A 16,605-nucleotide genomic window follows, 5' to 3' on the forward strand; every position below is an offset into this window, starting at 1 on the left:
TCTACCCCACGCAACTCTCTATTCCACAACTGCACTGGCAGAAATTGAATTGCTTAGTCTGATTAAAATGTTCCTTCAAATCAGGCCAGGTTGCAATATTACTGATGTATTTTGACTGGATCTGTAGATATTTAACAAGGGAATCTCTATCTGACAACTAGACTTCCATATAGTGAAGAATAGTTTAGCATCATCATTGTCATGATCATCTACATTAGAAGTAGTGTGGTCTAATACATCACCTGCATCTTCAACTTCATTATCATCAGAGAAGGCTTTCACAATGTTGGAATTATTGTCATTTGTTGTTCTAACAATTTTTCATCTGATGGCAAACTCTGAATATCTTTGTGAACTGATTCAAGAGCGAAACATGTGTGGGAAAGTTTCAGTCTTAAGGCTGACTTCCTCTACAAAGACCATCATTGTTGGAAACAAATACTGGACTAAATGGACCATCAGTCTGGCCCAATGTGGCTATTCTTATTTAAGGTACATAGCCTATATTATGCAAAGAACCACTCATTATTTAAGTTACCATGCAAACATTTACTCAAAAGGCCCTTCTTACTCCCTCCCTCCATTCTCCCTGCACCTTCTCTCTGGAACTTTATACCTAATTACATAAGAGAGGAAATAAACTTAAATCATTTCAAATCTAAATTAACAACTTTTTTGTTTAAAGATGCCTTCGAGTAGTAGCTATTCTTTTAAAGATGCTGTTAAATAGCACCCGTCCTTCTAAGGACAATTCCACATCCCTTCTCTTGGACTTCCCCCAACTTTTTTTCTCTATAATTTTGTAGTTCGACCTCTCTTTCCCTTTTGTTCAAGTTTGTTCGTTTGGTTAATTATTCCCCATTATGTCTATTTTATTAACTTGATTGTTTTTATTGACTTATGTACACCGCCTAGAAGTCTGATTAGGCAGTATAATAAAATTTTAAATAAATTTTAAACTCTGGTCTCTGCAGCTTACATCACATTGGATGCAGTGAAATCCCGGGGTTGGGGTATGTATTTCAAGGAGAGGTTCCTGCTACCAGTTCTCCTGAAGAGGGCACTTGGGAAACAGGTTATTAAGTGCTCTGCCACAACAGCAGGAATCCGAGACAGTTGGCCATGGATTGAAACTACACTTCTCCCTCTATATTCACGAGGATTAGGGGCAAAGCCAGTCCACGAATACCAAAAAAACGCAAATAACTTTTTTCTATCATATTCATGGTATTGCGGTTAAGCCCCTTGTGAATACTGTGAAATCGTAAATAAAACTTATTGTTGATATTTGCAATTATTTAAAAAAAAAAAACAAACAACAAGTTATATATTGCAGTTCTTGTATTGTATTGTACACTTTTACAGTACAATTCAAATACTGTACAGTATTAAAGCATGGTTCATATACAGTACTATATGGTTAAACATAATACAGTACTGTAACACATACCTATCTCTTATTCAGGCGTACCTATCTCTTCATCTTTGTCATTCTGTACATGTTCTGCATGCAGTGCAGGAGGAGGAGACAAAGAAGATAAGTGAGCACCAGGTGCCTCCTCAGGCGGTGGAAGTGGATCTTTGGTGTCTTCATCTCATCATCTTGTACATGTTCAGTGTGAAGTACAAGAGTAGGAGGAAAAGGAGGAGACGAAGGGGATGCCTCCTCATGAGTGGTTGATGCGGAAGAAGTGGATGGAGAGGCAGGGACTCTTGGTATCTTCTGAAAATACATTGTGATTTCTGTTTGGCTCTTCTGCTTCTTTATATATATTCTTGTATGTGGACATTGCTGCTTCTGCTAACTCCTTCACCTTCAAGGCACATACCATGGATGGATCGATGTAATTAAAAAAGTCCATGACAGCACTGAACCTGCGTAGACCCTCTGCAATATTGTCCAATGTAAACTTGTCTTCTAGCACTTCTTCATCCTCTTCTTCATCTGGTATTGCCTCTCCTTCGGAAACAATCAGGTCAATTAGGTCATCTTCTGTTAGTTTGTTGGATCTGGTGTCTATTAAATCTATTATCCTCCAGATCCATATCTTCAAAGCCTTCTCCACCCACCTTCTTTACCAAGTCCACAATGTCTTCCATAATTTCTTGGACTGGCTCTGTGGTAATGACAGTGAACTTCTTTTTTGCACATTTTGCACATTCTTCCAGCACAATTTCACTGTCTCTGGCTTGACAACTTTCAGTGCTCTTTCAATAACATTGATGGCATCGTCGATAGTGAAGTCCTTCCATGTTTTCATGATGTTCTCCACGTTGGTGTCTTCCATCACATGGCCAATGCTCTCCATTGAATACCATGTGTAATGTGCCTTGAATGTTCTTATTACCCCCTGTTCGAGAGGCTGGATGAAAGATATTGTGTTGGGGGGTATGTACATTACTTCAATGTGGAACTGATGTGGTTCTGGGTATCCAGGAGCATTGTCTAATACCAACAGAACCTTGAATTCCATTCCTTTACTGGCAAGGTATTTTCTTATTTCAGGCACCAAACACTGATGAAACCACTCAAGGAACAGTGCTGTTGTTGTCCAAGCCTTTTTGTTGTGCATCCAGTAAACAGCCAGCTGAAACTTATCTTTTCCCTTCAAGGCTCGGGGGTTTGCAGCTTTATAAATCAATGTTGGCTTTATCATATGGCCTACTACATTTGCACAAAGCAGCATGATTAGTCTATCCCTTGCAGCCTTGAAGCCTGGTGCTCGCTTATCCTCTTTGCTAATGAAAGTCCTCTGTGGCATTCTCTTCCAAAATAGAGCAGTTTCATTGGCATTGAATGCCTGCTCAGGTTCATATCCCTTCTCTCCAATTTCCTTAAAGATGGCAGGGAACCCTCAGGCTGCCTCTTGGTTGGCAGATGCTGCTTCTCCTGTCACTTTCACATTACGTCGGCCATACCTGTGCCAGAATTTATCAAACCACCCTTTACTGGCCTGAAAGTCCGTGGATTGCGACAATCTACCTTCCCTTGTCTTCAAGTTATAATACAAAGACTTTGCCTTTCCTCTTATCAACATAGAGTCTACAGGAATTCTCACACAATATGTAATGTCTTCGCACCTGCCGCTGTAGCTGCAGCAACAACTTCATGGATTGGTTTTTCCTTCTTCTTTATGTACCTAATGGTAGATTCATTAATGCATAATGCCAAGCAACAGTGGAGGCTGACTTTACTCTATGAAGCATAGCCAATAATTTAACCTTTTCTGGTAAGGTCTTCACTTTTTTCCCTCTTGGGAGTACTTTCGGTAGCACTAGGAGTCTTACGCTTTGTAGCCAACTGCGATTATGGAGAGAGGCCTGACCTGTTCCTGAAAAAGAGAGGAAATACTGTACCAAATATGGGTAGCGTTTCTGGTTTGATGAACCTTTCTCTCGTCACTCCCCAGCAACGACAGCAGGATTAATTAGGTGCACAAGCTTTCCCACCTCCTTTAGTTTGCCTAACCACACTGAAGTATCTGCTGTCATTTTCTCTCTGCAAGCTGCAGTTTGCCAGACCATGCTGAAATGCTACAATTTTCTCTGCATGCTGCCGTTTGCCAGACCACGCTGAAGCAGGTACTGAAAAATAGCGCCAGACTTTTTTGGAACTCCAGAATGACATTATTTAGGGGTGGAGACAACCAGGTAAAATATGTGAATAACCAAAGTCGCGAGTGCTGAACCTGTGAATATGGAGGGAGAAGTGTAGTTTCAACAACTCGAGACAAAACAGAAGATATATATGCTGCTTGGACAATTAAAAGGAATATTCTGTTCAAGAGATGCCAATTTACCCAGTTCCAGGCTGAAGATTTTGGACCAGTCCTGGATTTCTGACCACCCTATCTTGTTGCATTATTGGACCTGCAGCACTGATTTCAGTGGACAGATCAGGTGCTATAAATCTAACCCTGCTTAGCGATGTAAGTTCAAAACCAGGACTGGAAAAATGTCTCCATCCCGGAACTGGGCAACTTTGCATCTCTGCTGTTCCACGGAAACAAGGGTCAGTTAGAAAAGGAATTCTGCTAGTGATAACATAAGAACATAAGCAATGCCTCTGCTGGGTCAGACCTGAGGTCCATCATGCCCAGCAGTCCGCTCACGCGGCGGCCCAACAGGTCCAGGACCTGTGCAGTAATCCTCTATTTATACCCCTCTATCCCCTTTTCCAGCAGGAAATTGTCCAATCCTTTCTTAAACCCCTGTACTGTACTCTGCATAATGACATGAATCTGTTTTAAAGTAACAGATTCACAGATAGCCCTGCAGAGCTGCCAAGTTACCCATCCCAGGAGGGAGACTTTTGGTCAGTCCTAGATTTCTGTCAACCTCATTCTGGTGCATTATGGGAACCACAGCACTGATTTCAGTGGATAGAATCATAGACTATAAATACCACACTGCTTTGGAATGTGTTTAAAACCAGGACCAGCCATAAAATTTCCCTCCTGGAATGGGTAATTTGGCAGCTCTCAGCCTTGTGCAGGCTACTTAATCCATATTATTCCCACAATGGAGTTTTACTTCACGGGTGCTCCTATAATCAATATTAGCTGCTAAGGAATAGGGCACCCATTCTCTCATTCTTCAAGACTTACAATGCCCCACAGTGCCCCTGAACCAAAGATGTAGAAAGGTGGGGTGCAAGGGGAGCTGCTGCTCTCCCAAATGGATTTTGAATAAAATGGTGCCTAGGTGGATCAACCCTTCAGCTTTACGCTGGCACTTATTTTACAATCGATCTGCTCCTCCTGATATCAAAACCTTGCTATGCTTCTGCCCTGAGAGCAATCCCTGGCCAAGATTTACCTGATACTTTTGGAGAAAGATCCACCAGAAGCTTCCCAGAAGGATGGCTTGAACATCTGGAGTGCTGAGAAACTGGAGCAGTTCCTTCACAGTGGCCAAGAACAAAAATAAAAAAGAAAAGTCAAAAGGTCAAGTAATTACAACAATGTATGTACAGCTGACCAGAAGACAAAGGATTCAGCTCATTTAGAAGAGGTGTTCTGCTATCAGCAAATTTTTTCTTAGAGAGATTACGACAAACAAAAACCTGATTCTAGGAAGCTTGGAAACTTGTGAATGATCTACTAGAGTATGGAATCCAGAAAAAACATAACAGAATGGGAAAATAGTAGGTTCCTGCATGGGATAGCATATGAAATATCTGTAGATGCTTGTAATTCACTCTCTGGACACTTGGGGGCCATATCTGTATGCTAGGCCATGAAATGAAAGCAAAGAAAACTCTTTTTTTAAGTTCAATGATAGAACCATCTTAGGTAGGGGTCCAGATGCTAGATAAATTCAAAGAACATTCAAAATTGTATAAATCAAAAATAAATCAGGCAAAAACGAAATATTTCTCAAAAAAAATTGATAAAGCTAAAAATTCATCTGCACTATACTCTATATTAAAATCGGTAACTTCTAATTCCAAAAGGCAAGGCCAAATAAATAGTAACCTGCCTACTGCCCAGGAACTTGCAAATTATTTCATAGATAAAGTCAATAACATTAGGAAAAACCTTACTTTAAAACAGAAACCAATTCCAGATCAAGAGCAAACTGATTCATTCTTACTGTCCTCAAAATGTTCACAATTCAACCTACCCAGACTTAGGGAGCTTGAATCTCTTATTAAGACCATCAACATCAAGGGTTCCCAAGCTGAAACAATCTCTCCCCTCATCCTTAAACAATACTTCACTATCTTTGGTCCATTCATCCTTGCACTAATTAATGAAAGTCTTCAGCAAAGTATCATGCCCACAGCCTGGAAGGAAACCATTATTCACCTCATTATCAAGGATCATAACATCAGTCCTGAGGTCAAATCAAATTATAGACCAATTGCAAATATCCCCTTCCTAGCGAAGTTGACTGAGAAGGTGGTTTTCAATCAAATATCTGAGTTCATAGAAAAAACCAATATTTTACATCCAAATCAAACAGGCTTCAGGCAGCATCACTCTATGGAACACTCCTTAATTGGCATGTCCACCTCCATACTCTACTACCTGAATCATCACAAATCTGTTCTTCTAATATCTATTGACCTCTCATCAGCTTTCGACACAATTGATCATAATCTTCATTTAGAAAGACTACAGACCATTGGTATCACAGATCAAGTTCTTTCCTGGTTTAGACCTATTTCACTAATCGATCCTCGATTGTGTCCTTTAACAATAGTATTTCGGAGCGATTCTCAGCAACATATGGCATTCCTCAAGGGTCTATCCTTTCTCCTCTTTTATTTAATATTTTTCTTGCACCATTGATGACTCTCTGCCAATCCATTGGCTTCAACATTTTTGCTTACGCAGATGATATTCAACTGCTACATCCGCTAGACTCCAATGATCCCCTTGAAACAACAGCAATCAGTAAGAAACTTGAACTGATTCACCAATGGCTTGAGGCAAATAGCTAGCTCCTGTTTCCAATTTCTATTAAAGGTTCTATCCTGCAATCGATCAGTAGCATTAAGATCCTTGGGGTTATCTTTGATTGCAAACTAACCTATCGTGAACATATCAGTAGTATCGTGAGATCTACCTTCTTTAGACTAAGTCAAATTCGTTCAGTTTCTAAATTCTTATGCCCCAAGTCACTTAATACACTAATTCATTCCCTGGTGATTTCAAAAATCGACTATTGCAACGCGCTATTCAAAGGAATTGGCCAAAAAGAAATCCGACGTTTACAGATCATTCAAAATGCTTCAATTAAACTCATAAGGAAAGCTAAAAAATTTGACCATGTGAAACCACTACTTAAGGAAGCGCATTGGCTCCAGTTGCGCACCGCATAACTTATAAATTAAGTCTACTGACTTTTAAATCTCTTCTCTATAAAACTCCTGCCTTTATTCATAGACTATTGATTCCCCATACCTCTCCAAGATTACTAAGGTCTACTGACCGACATCTATTAATAGTTCCCTCACTTAAAAGCATAAATACACGGCGGCAATTTATTTTCTCCGTCACAGCCCCCCAAATTTGGAATTTACTCCCAATTCACGTACGTGAAGAACTTAATCTAGATAGATTCAAGAGCAAGTTAAAATGCTTTCTTTTTAAAGATGCATTTGACAACTAGAAAATTTGATTAAGTGCATCAACTGAAGCTTAGTTCTTAATATCCTTGAAGCTTACTGCTTTCCCCTTGCCTATTGTTTTTCCCCTTACTCGTCTTATTTACTATCATTAACTTGTATTTCTTTCCCCATTTTTTCCTTTTGTATCATATGTTTTGTCAAGTCAGTTGTATTTATTTGGTTTGTTTCCCCTCGATACCTGTAATTTACTATTTTATTGCTTTGTACATTGCTTAGAATTTTGAACAAGCGATTAATCAAATCCATAATAAACTTGAAACTTGTCTTTAGAACTGAATTGTTTGTGATCTTATAAAGATTTTTCAGTGTGCCCTTAAAACTAGTTGTTATTTGTTTCATAAATATTGATTTTTTTATGGTTTTGTTAAATTTGTACACTGTTTTGTTTTGCTTTATTTATTACATTTAAAAGTGGACTAATATGACTAAAGGTAAAAGAAAAAAGGTAGAATTCAAAAGTATGAAACCATGTTTTGGTTAGCCTGCCTGGATCAGGAGCCAATTTGGAAATCTTGAGCACAAAACACAACAGCAAATGAAAGTCAGTACAGGCATAACAACATTTTCAGCAGTAATCCTCTCTCTGCTATCAGCACAGGATAATGCTAATAATTGGGATGGCTGCCAAAAACACTGGTATCCTTTACTGACTTTCATTTGCCGATGTGCTTTGTGTAGAGAATGACATGGGAACAGGGAGCAGTGGTAAATCTGCAGTAATGGTAAAAGACCAAGACATATCACCTTGAATGTAGGAGCAAAACCTTTTACCGCCACACAGGAGAGATAAAATATTTCTTCCTGTGGTAAAGAAAAAGCCTTGCGTTTACTGCAACGTTTACCATGACTCGGCGAGCAGCTTTACCTCCTTTATACAGCTTCCCAATCCCTAGGCCATATGCTCTCCTCCTCTACATAGAGCAATTGGGTTGGTAGCTAACTGGTGCACTTCTTAAGAACATAAGAACATAAGAAGTTGCCTCCGCTGAGGCAGACCCTTGGTCCATCCTGCTCAGCGGTCCGCTCCCGCGGTGGCCCATAAGGCCCATTGCCTGAGCAATGGTCTATACCTATCTATACCCCTCAATCCCTTTTTCTTCTAGGAATCTATCCAAACCTTCTTTGAAACCATTTAATGTTTTCTTGTCTACAACAGCCTCTGGAAGCGCGTTCCATGTATCTACCACCCTCTGAGTGAAAAAGAACTTCCTAGCATTTGTTCTAAACTTGTCCCCTTTCAATTTCTCCGAGTGCCCCCTTGTACTTGTGGCGCCCCTTAATTTGAAAAATCTGCCCCTGTCTACTTTTTCTATGCCCTTCAGTATCTTGAAGGTTTCTATCATGTCTCCTCTAAGTCTTCGTTTCTCCAGGGAGAAAAGTCCCAGTGTTCCCTCTAAGCTGCGCTGGCGTGCGCTGGCGCACAAAATATTACATCCAGCGCACAAGTTTCACGTCACAGCGCACGGCGGGCAGGGCGGCGAGAGGAGAATCGGGCGAGTTGGCTCATAACTTGCTGGCGCCCGATATTTGTAGCGCACAGCGAAAAAAATTTTGCTCACAACACCCGCCCGCTTAGAGGGAGCACTGGTCCCAACTGCTTCAATCTTTCGGTATATGGGAGATTTTCCATTCCCTTTATCAGTCTAGTTGCTCTTCTTTGTACTCCCTCAAGTACCGCCATGTCTTTCTTGAGGTACGGCGACCAGTACTGGACGCAGTACTCCAGATGCGGCCTCACCATTGCACGATACAGCGGAATGATGACTTCTTTCGTCCTGGTTGTAATACCCTTCTTAATGATACCCAGCATTCTGTTTGCTTTCCTAGAGGCTGTGGCGCATTGCGCCGATGCCTTCAGTGTTGCATCTACCATCACTCCCAGGTCTCTCTCCAGGTTGCTGACCCCTAGTGGTGTTCCCCTCATTTTGTATGTGAACATCTCGTTCTTTTTCCCCACGTGCATGACCTTGCATTTCCCCACGTTGAAGCTCATCTGCCATTTTTCGGCCCACTTTTCCAGCTGTGTTAGATCCTTTTGAAGATCTTCGCAGTCTTCCCTGGTTTGAGCCCTGCTGTATAGTTTGGTGTCATCTGCAAATTTAATGACCTCACACTTGGTTCCCGCCTCTAGGTCGTTTATGTAGATATTGAACAGGAGCGGTCCCAGCACTGACCCCTGCGGAACTCCGCTTGTGACCCCTTTCCAGTCTGAGTAGTGGCCCTTTACGCCAACCCTCTGTTTCCTGTTTGCCAACCAGATTTTGATCCATCGGTGGACCTCCCCTTGTACCCCGTGGTTCCATATCTTTTTAAGCAGTCTCTCGTGTGGCACCTTGTCGAAGGCTTTTTGGAAGTCAAGGTAAATGATGTCTATAGATTCCCCTTTATCCATCTGGCTGCTCACCCCCTCAAAGAAGTACAATAAGTTAGTGAGGCATGACCTACTCTTACAGAAGCCGTGTTGACTCGGTTTTAGCTGCCCATTTTTTTCGATGTGCTCACAGATGCTGTCTTTAATCAGTGCCTCCATCATCTTTCCCGGGACTGAGGTCAGGCTCACCGGCCTGTAGTTTCCCGGGTCTCCTCTTGCGCCCTTCTTGAAGATGGGCGTAACATTTGCTATTTTCCAATCCTCCGGGATCTCTCCGGTTTTTAAGGATAGGTTGCATATCTGTCTAAATGGCTCCGCTATTTCGTTTTTTAGCTCCTTGAGTACCCTTGGATGAATGCCGTCCGGACCTGGCGATTTGTCGCTCTTTAGTCTGTCAATCTGCTTGAGTACATCCTCTTTGCTTACTTCTAAATCGACCAGCTTATCGTCTTGGTCTCCTATAACGATCTCCTCGGGTTCCGGAATGTTGGTTATATTTTCCATCGTGAAGACTGACGTGAAGAACTCATTTAACCTGTCAGCTATCTCTTTCTCTCCTTTTACTACTCCCTTTCTGTCACCATCATCCAATGGTCCCACTTCTTCTCTCGTCGGTTGCTTCCCCTTGACGTATTCCTCTGCCCCCACTGATGTAAAGAGCCCTGATAGGTTGCTGCAGTTTCTACAATGCCCGCCACTGCCAGAAAAAGTTAAATAACCTGCAGCATCCAGAGGCAGTGTGTTTCATAGAATTCTGAGATATTGTTGGGATTGGAAGGGCAGAGGGTGGAATGGAGTTTATTATAGTTGCTCATTGGAATTGGATCATTTGGGTTCCTGTGATTCTGCTTAGAAGAGCTATATCAGCTCAGGCCCTTTCTGGCATCTTTGTAAGTGGAGCAGAAAGGGAATATGGGGGAGGGGATTTTCATGAAGGGGGAGGGGTGATTAGGTTATCTCAGGACAAGCAGGCAGCATATTCTCACATATGGGTGATGTCATCCACGGAACCCAGTATGGACCGTCTAAAGCAAGGATCTCAAAGTCCCTCCTTGAGGGCTGCAATCCAGTCGGGTTTTCAGGATTTCCCCAATGAATATGCATTGAAAGCAGTGCATGCACATAGATCTCATGCATATTCATTGAGGAAATCCTGAAAACCCAACTAGATTGCAGCCCTCAAGAAGGGACTTTGAGACCCCCTGGTCTAAAGTGAACTGTCACTTTAAGAGATTAAAAGATTGCCCATACCACACGTGCTTGGGTCCCTTCCCACCCACTGCCAGCTCACAGAACCTTCAGTTTTTTGTTTTCTGTGGAGCAGAGAAGCCGTTTTTTGGTTTTCTCTTCACATGTCTTCCTTAAGCATGCATCATATGCATTTTTAACATACGCCTTTTATTTGTGTGTATTTTCTGTGCATAGTATTTGCATATGTTTTGTGCCATCCCATATTATTTTTCTTTAATAATTATATTTATTTTATTTGCCACTTTTACTAAATGGAGTGCTGTTTCCTGTCAGGCCTTTGCTTACTAGTACACCTCTCAGAATCCTCATGTCAGCGGTTTTTCTCTTGGGGTCGTTGCTTTTCAATATCTTCTTAGCCCCATTATTAACACTCACCCAATCAATAGGATTTACTGTATTCACCTATGCAAATGACATCCAACTACTTCACCCCCTGAATCCACAAGACAGGGACAAAATTCAAGAAGTAAACTTCAAGCTGACAAAAATTAGCGCCTGGCTTCATGAAAACATGCTAGTATTGCACATCACTAAAACCAAAGGTATACTATTTCCAATCTCAGACAAGGAAGGTTTTACTCTGCCAATTAGCACAGATACCATACTGATTCAAATGGAAACAAAAATTAAACTCTTGGGGATAATGTTGGACAATATTTAATCTTTCATGAACAGATCAGCTCAGTTGTCCAGAAATGCTTTCATAAACTAAAACTCATACGCTCAATCACATCGCTTTTAGACCCCTCTATAAACATACTCATCCATTTGTTAGTCATATCACACATCGACTATTGTAACTCACTTTACCAAGGCATAGCAGAAAAAGAAATTCGACGACTCCAAATTCTGCAAAATACAGCAGTCTTATGTACTTATGTAAAAGCTAAGAAATTTGATCACGCCACTCCCCTCCTTCGCGATGCTCATTGGTTACCTATCACACATCGCATCACTTATAAAAATCTTCTCCTCACCTACAAAACCAAACAAACTCACATTCCTGCATTCATTGATTAAACTCTTCCACCAGAACTCTACAATCTACTAACCAGAACCTTTTAGTAATTCCTTCTGTCTACGAACTATTTTACAATCCCACCCCAAAGACCATTTTCTCGGTTACCGCACCATCGCTTTGGAACGCACCCCCACTAGATATTAAACTAGAACCCTTGCTAGAAAAATTCCGTTCCAAAGTTAAAACATTTCTCTTCAGAGATGCCTACAGAACCTGAGAGCTTGCTTCCTCTTTAAACATGGAGAATAATAAGCACTTCCTAAAAAGTGACCCCTCCCTCCTTTTGTGACATTCCTCTCCCGCTCCTTAGTTTTTGTTTTATTTAAATCTCGATATAATTATACTCTCTAATGTTTTTTCCCCTCAGTTCTGTCTGTAAACTATCTACTATTTTACCCTTATTTTAGTTGATCATATGTGATATTGTTTTTATTTTCCCTTGGGTTTCCCTTATTTTTATCTTATTGTAAACCGTTTAGCTAATACTTGATAGACGGTATATCAAATAGTAAATAAACTTGAACCTCTCAATAATTTTTAGATTATCAAGATAGTTTAGAAATAGCGTCGAGGATGGCCAACTCTGATGCTGAAGCTCCCCTTCACTGCTCTACACCAAGGCCATTGACTTCAACATCCAGCTCTACCTCAACTATTTGGTGCTGCCACCATCGAGGGATCCACATATGAAAGCTAAGAAGCACAAGCACTGATCCCTATCCACTGCTGCTACAACACAAACATCTTCACCATCGAAAAGACAATGGACCGATATTTCTGCACATCTGCTAGCAACCATATAAGCGCAAGTTCCAGTATCTGTGCAGCAACGAGTGCAATTTGTGCCACCTACCGCACAAGTGCTGCCTTCACAGCAGCAAGCACATTTTGTACCATCTACCGCACAAGGGCTATCCTCACAGCAGCAAGCTCATTTTGTGCTGCCTACTGCACATGCTATCTCTACAGCAGCATGCACATTCTGTGCTGCCAACCACACATGCACTCCAGTTCCAGCAACAAGCATCATATGTACCATCTATCATACAGGCCTCTTCTCTCCAGAATCAACAGAATATACTGCTGTGGAATGGGCTATCTGGGCTACTGCAATCGCACACTGTGCTAAACCCTGTCAACATGCCCCTAGTTTCAACTGAGTCCAAGCAAGTAAGTGAGATACTGCAGACCGCAACTCAAAGACTCCTGCACATACATTAGGTACGCTTAATAAAGACATGGAAGATAGGTGTCTATCACCTGCATTTATAGCCGCATCATCATCGGGTGGGGTGGGCAGAGCGTATCATCTGACTCTCAATGCTCCTTTAGATGGCCTTCTTGGCAGCCATATCGATGCTCTTCCCGAGGTCACAGCTCTACTCCTAGATATCACAGTGTGATCAGATGACCTGCTAGACATTCCCCTCATCGCTTCTGTCACTGTTCCAGGTCTATATATAATAAGGACTATAATTCTGACTTGTCTCTTTATATTTCTAGCAGATCCAAGTACGATGGTGATTCTCTGATGGCAGTCTTCCAGATTCAGCTTCAATGCCTGATCAGGGTTTGTCCCCGGCCAGTCTGTCCTTCTCCAAGTTTACCAGACAAATGGGGCAGGATCCCCAATTAAAATGAAGTCTAAAACAGAACTTACTGCAGAATTCAGAAAGACATTCAGCTACAAGGAGTTGCCAAGCACTGCCTGAAGATTCCTTTCCACAATCTCATGAAGGAGGTCTTGCTTAAGAGCTGGGAATCTCCTCTTCATGTACCAATGGTACCAAAGAGGTTCGATTCTCCTTACAAGCTGCTATCTGTCCCTGGGTTTGACAAACTACACCTGCCACACCAGGCACTAGTAGTCAAATCCTTCTTAAAGAAAACACACAGCTTCAGAACCTATGCTAGTGCTCCTCCGTGCAGAGAGGACAGTAAATAAGTTTGGTTGCAGGGTCTTTCAGGGCTCCATGCTCATGAGCAAAATACTAAATCACACCTTCTTTATGTCCTTTTACATGAAGTCCCTATATCCATTTATGACAAGTAAATACCCTCTAAACATCTCTCTACTTATCGACATCTCAAACATGACCTCCTGGAAATCAGGAAATATATGGCCCACTCATATATGATGCTTTCGATGTAGCCTCTTGCCCCTCAGTGGTATCCATCGCTATGTGCAGAAAGGCTTGGCTCAGAATCTCATATCTGGATGCCAATGTTCAAAATCGTCCTTCCTACATACTCTATATAGCTGATGACTTGTTTGGAGATCGTATAGAGGAAGCAACTCAAATGATCAAAAGACATACTGACTGTATGACCACTCTGTCCTCCTTGAAAGCTCAACAATCTAAGCAATTTTCACATTCCTACAGACGTTCATCATACTATTCCAGAAATAAATATGAACATGTACCCAAAGACGCCTGAGGCAACAGAAGACTTATGTGCCTACTCAACCTAAGCAGCAGCACTCATTTTGACTCCCTCCTAGAAAACTTAGCCAGTGTATCTCAGCACTCACCTCAAACTCTCCTGAGAGGAGGCAGGCTCATCCATTACCAACAGCGCTGGACCCTCATAACATTAGATCAGTGGATCCTTCAAGTGGTGAGTTGGGGCTATGCCCTTCATCTGCAGATGAAACTACCAAGCCACCCTCCAAGAGAACCTTGTTTCAGCTCCCATCAGAGAGCCCTCCTTTGCCAGGAACTCTGAGCCCTCCTCCAGCTCAATGCAAAAGAAAAGGTTCCACTGCAAGAGAGGGACAAGAGAGGCCCCAATAGAATATTTACAATTTAAAATTAAAGCTAGTCTACAGCTTGATATACTTCTTTTATACATGCCACCACCTGTTACCAGAGATTTGGTTACACACCTACAGTCACTACTTATGGATTTCAGTACAATATCACAAAATATAGTAATACTCAGAGACTTCAACATTCACTTCGATAACCCGTAAATCCCTTTACATCAGATCTAATTACCCTTGTATCTAACATTGACCTAATCTCAAAAGTTTCCCAACCAACACATATCGCAGGACACACTATTGATTTGTTTTTTGTCGCTAACCATCTTAGTCCAGACGTTTCTTCTCCAATAATCGAGCCTGTCCCATGGTCAGATCATAGTTTAATCACTCTCAATTATGTACATAAATGCACTGCTAATGACCATCAGGGAGAGAAAAAAAACTATAGCTATCATGATTACAGCAAGCTAGACAAACCCAAATTGAACGCAACGATTGACCTATCCATAGAAGATTTTAAAAAACTATCGTGATGAGCAAATAAGTCAGTGGGAGAATCTTTGCAAGACACTACGTAACAAACTCGCTCCAATAGTAACAAAAACAATTTCAGTTAAACAAAAAACCCTTGGTATACGCTGGAATTATCATTTATCAAAAACAACTGCGTTCCTTAGAAAAAAAATGGTGTAGGGAAAAAACATCTGCCAATCAAGCTAGATATTTAAGTCAAGCACAATATTATAAAAACAAAATCAATGAGACAAAAAAAAAGATATTATGGTTCCCGCATTAGAATAGCAAACAATTCTGCAACATTATTCTCCATTTTAAAATCCTTAACAACATTCAAATCACGTTCAGCACAGGATGCAATTAGCACCCTGACTGCTCAAGAGTTGGCTAATTATTTCATAGATAAGATTCAAGGGATAAGGAAAACATTCGGTAACAACTCAGATCCAGAAATGGACTACTCAGTTCCAGATTCCTGTATTCCAACATCAAAGTGCTCCCACTTTATATTACCCTCATTATCAGATCTGAGAAGCTTGTTTACCTCACTGAATACAAAGGGGAACAAAGAAGACTCACTCCCCCCACGTATTATGAAAATATTTTTCAACATTTTCGGCAAATACATTCACCAACTAATCTCTTCCTCACTAGAGAAAGGGACTATGCCCCAAAACTGGAAAAACTCAATTATTCACCCAATACCCCAAAGATGTTAAAGGGAATCTGAACGATTCCTGTAATTTCAGGCCAAAAGCAAACATTCCATTTTTAACAAAAATGACGGAAAAAATAGTTTTAAATCATGTTTCAAAATTCATAGAGAAAACCGGAGTATTACACTCTCCCCAAACAGGATTTCGACAATATTATTCAACCGAGCACTCTTTAATCGGCCTGACATCCTCTGTACTATATTTCTGGGATCAGCATCAATCAGTTCTCCTTATATCCTTAGACTTATCATCAGCGTTCGACACCATTGATCACTATCTCCTTTTACGCAGACTAAGATCTATGGGAATCTCGGAAGTTGTTCTTCAGTGGTTTCAATCATATTTTCACAAACGTTCATCTAAGGTTATATTTAACAACTCTTCAGCAAGGATAACCTCGACAAACTTCGGGATCCCGCAAGGTTCATTTCTATCTTCACTATTATTCAACATATTCCTGGCACCATTGTTAACACTCAGTCAGTCAATTGGGTTTATCCCATTTGCATATGCAGATGACGTACAACTGTTATACCCCATAGACACTAGTGCAGATGGAGAAATTACAGCAATCAATGAGAAACTTTCTAAAATATCAAAATGGTTGCATGACAATAAATTGGCCCTCAACACATCCAAAACCATGACTATGCTCTTTCCGTGTAGGGAGGGTCAGAAACTAGGAGCCAATATATCCATAAACACAACTAACCTTAAAGTAGTTACTAAGGTAAAGATTCTCAGGGTTATATTAGACCAAAAGCTCAATTACCAAGACCAAATTAGTTCTTTGGTAAGAACTTGTTTCTACAGGTTAAGATTAAT

At 41.0% G+C, this 16,605-nt stretch overlaps 1 protein-coding gene across 5 annotated transcripts in view; it reads right to left on the reverse strand.

Annotated features, from left to right (window-relative positions):
• Positions 1–16,605, reverse strand: part of FAM227A (family with sequence similarity 227 member A) — a 317,179-nt gene that overhangs the window by 162,695 nt on the left and 137,879 nt on the right. For all 5 annotated transcript variants that reach the window (XM_033929448.1, XM_033929447.1, XM_033929446.1 and 2 more), the window contains one exon: positions 4,819–4,902. In XM_033929448.1, coding sequence (XP_033785339.1) covers positions 4,819–4,902 — 84 coding nt within the window. The remainder of the gene's footprint in view (positions 1–4,818; positions 4,903–16,605) is intronic.

The sequence above is a fragment of the Geotrypetes seraphini genome, chromosome 2, assembly GCF_902459505.1.
Source record: "Geotrypetes seraphini chromosome 2, aGeoSer1.1, whole genome shotgun sequence".
Classification (NCBI taxonomy): Eukaryota; Metazoa; Chordata; class Amphibia; order Gymnophiona; family Dermophiidae; genus Geotrypetes; species Geotrypetes seraphini.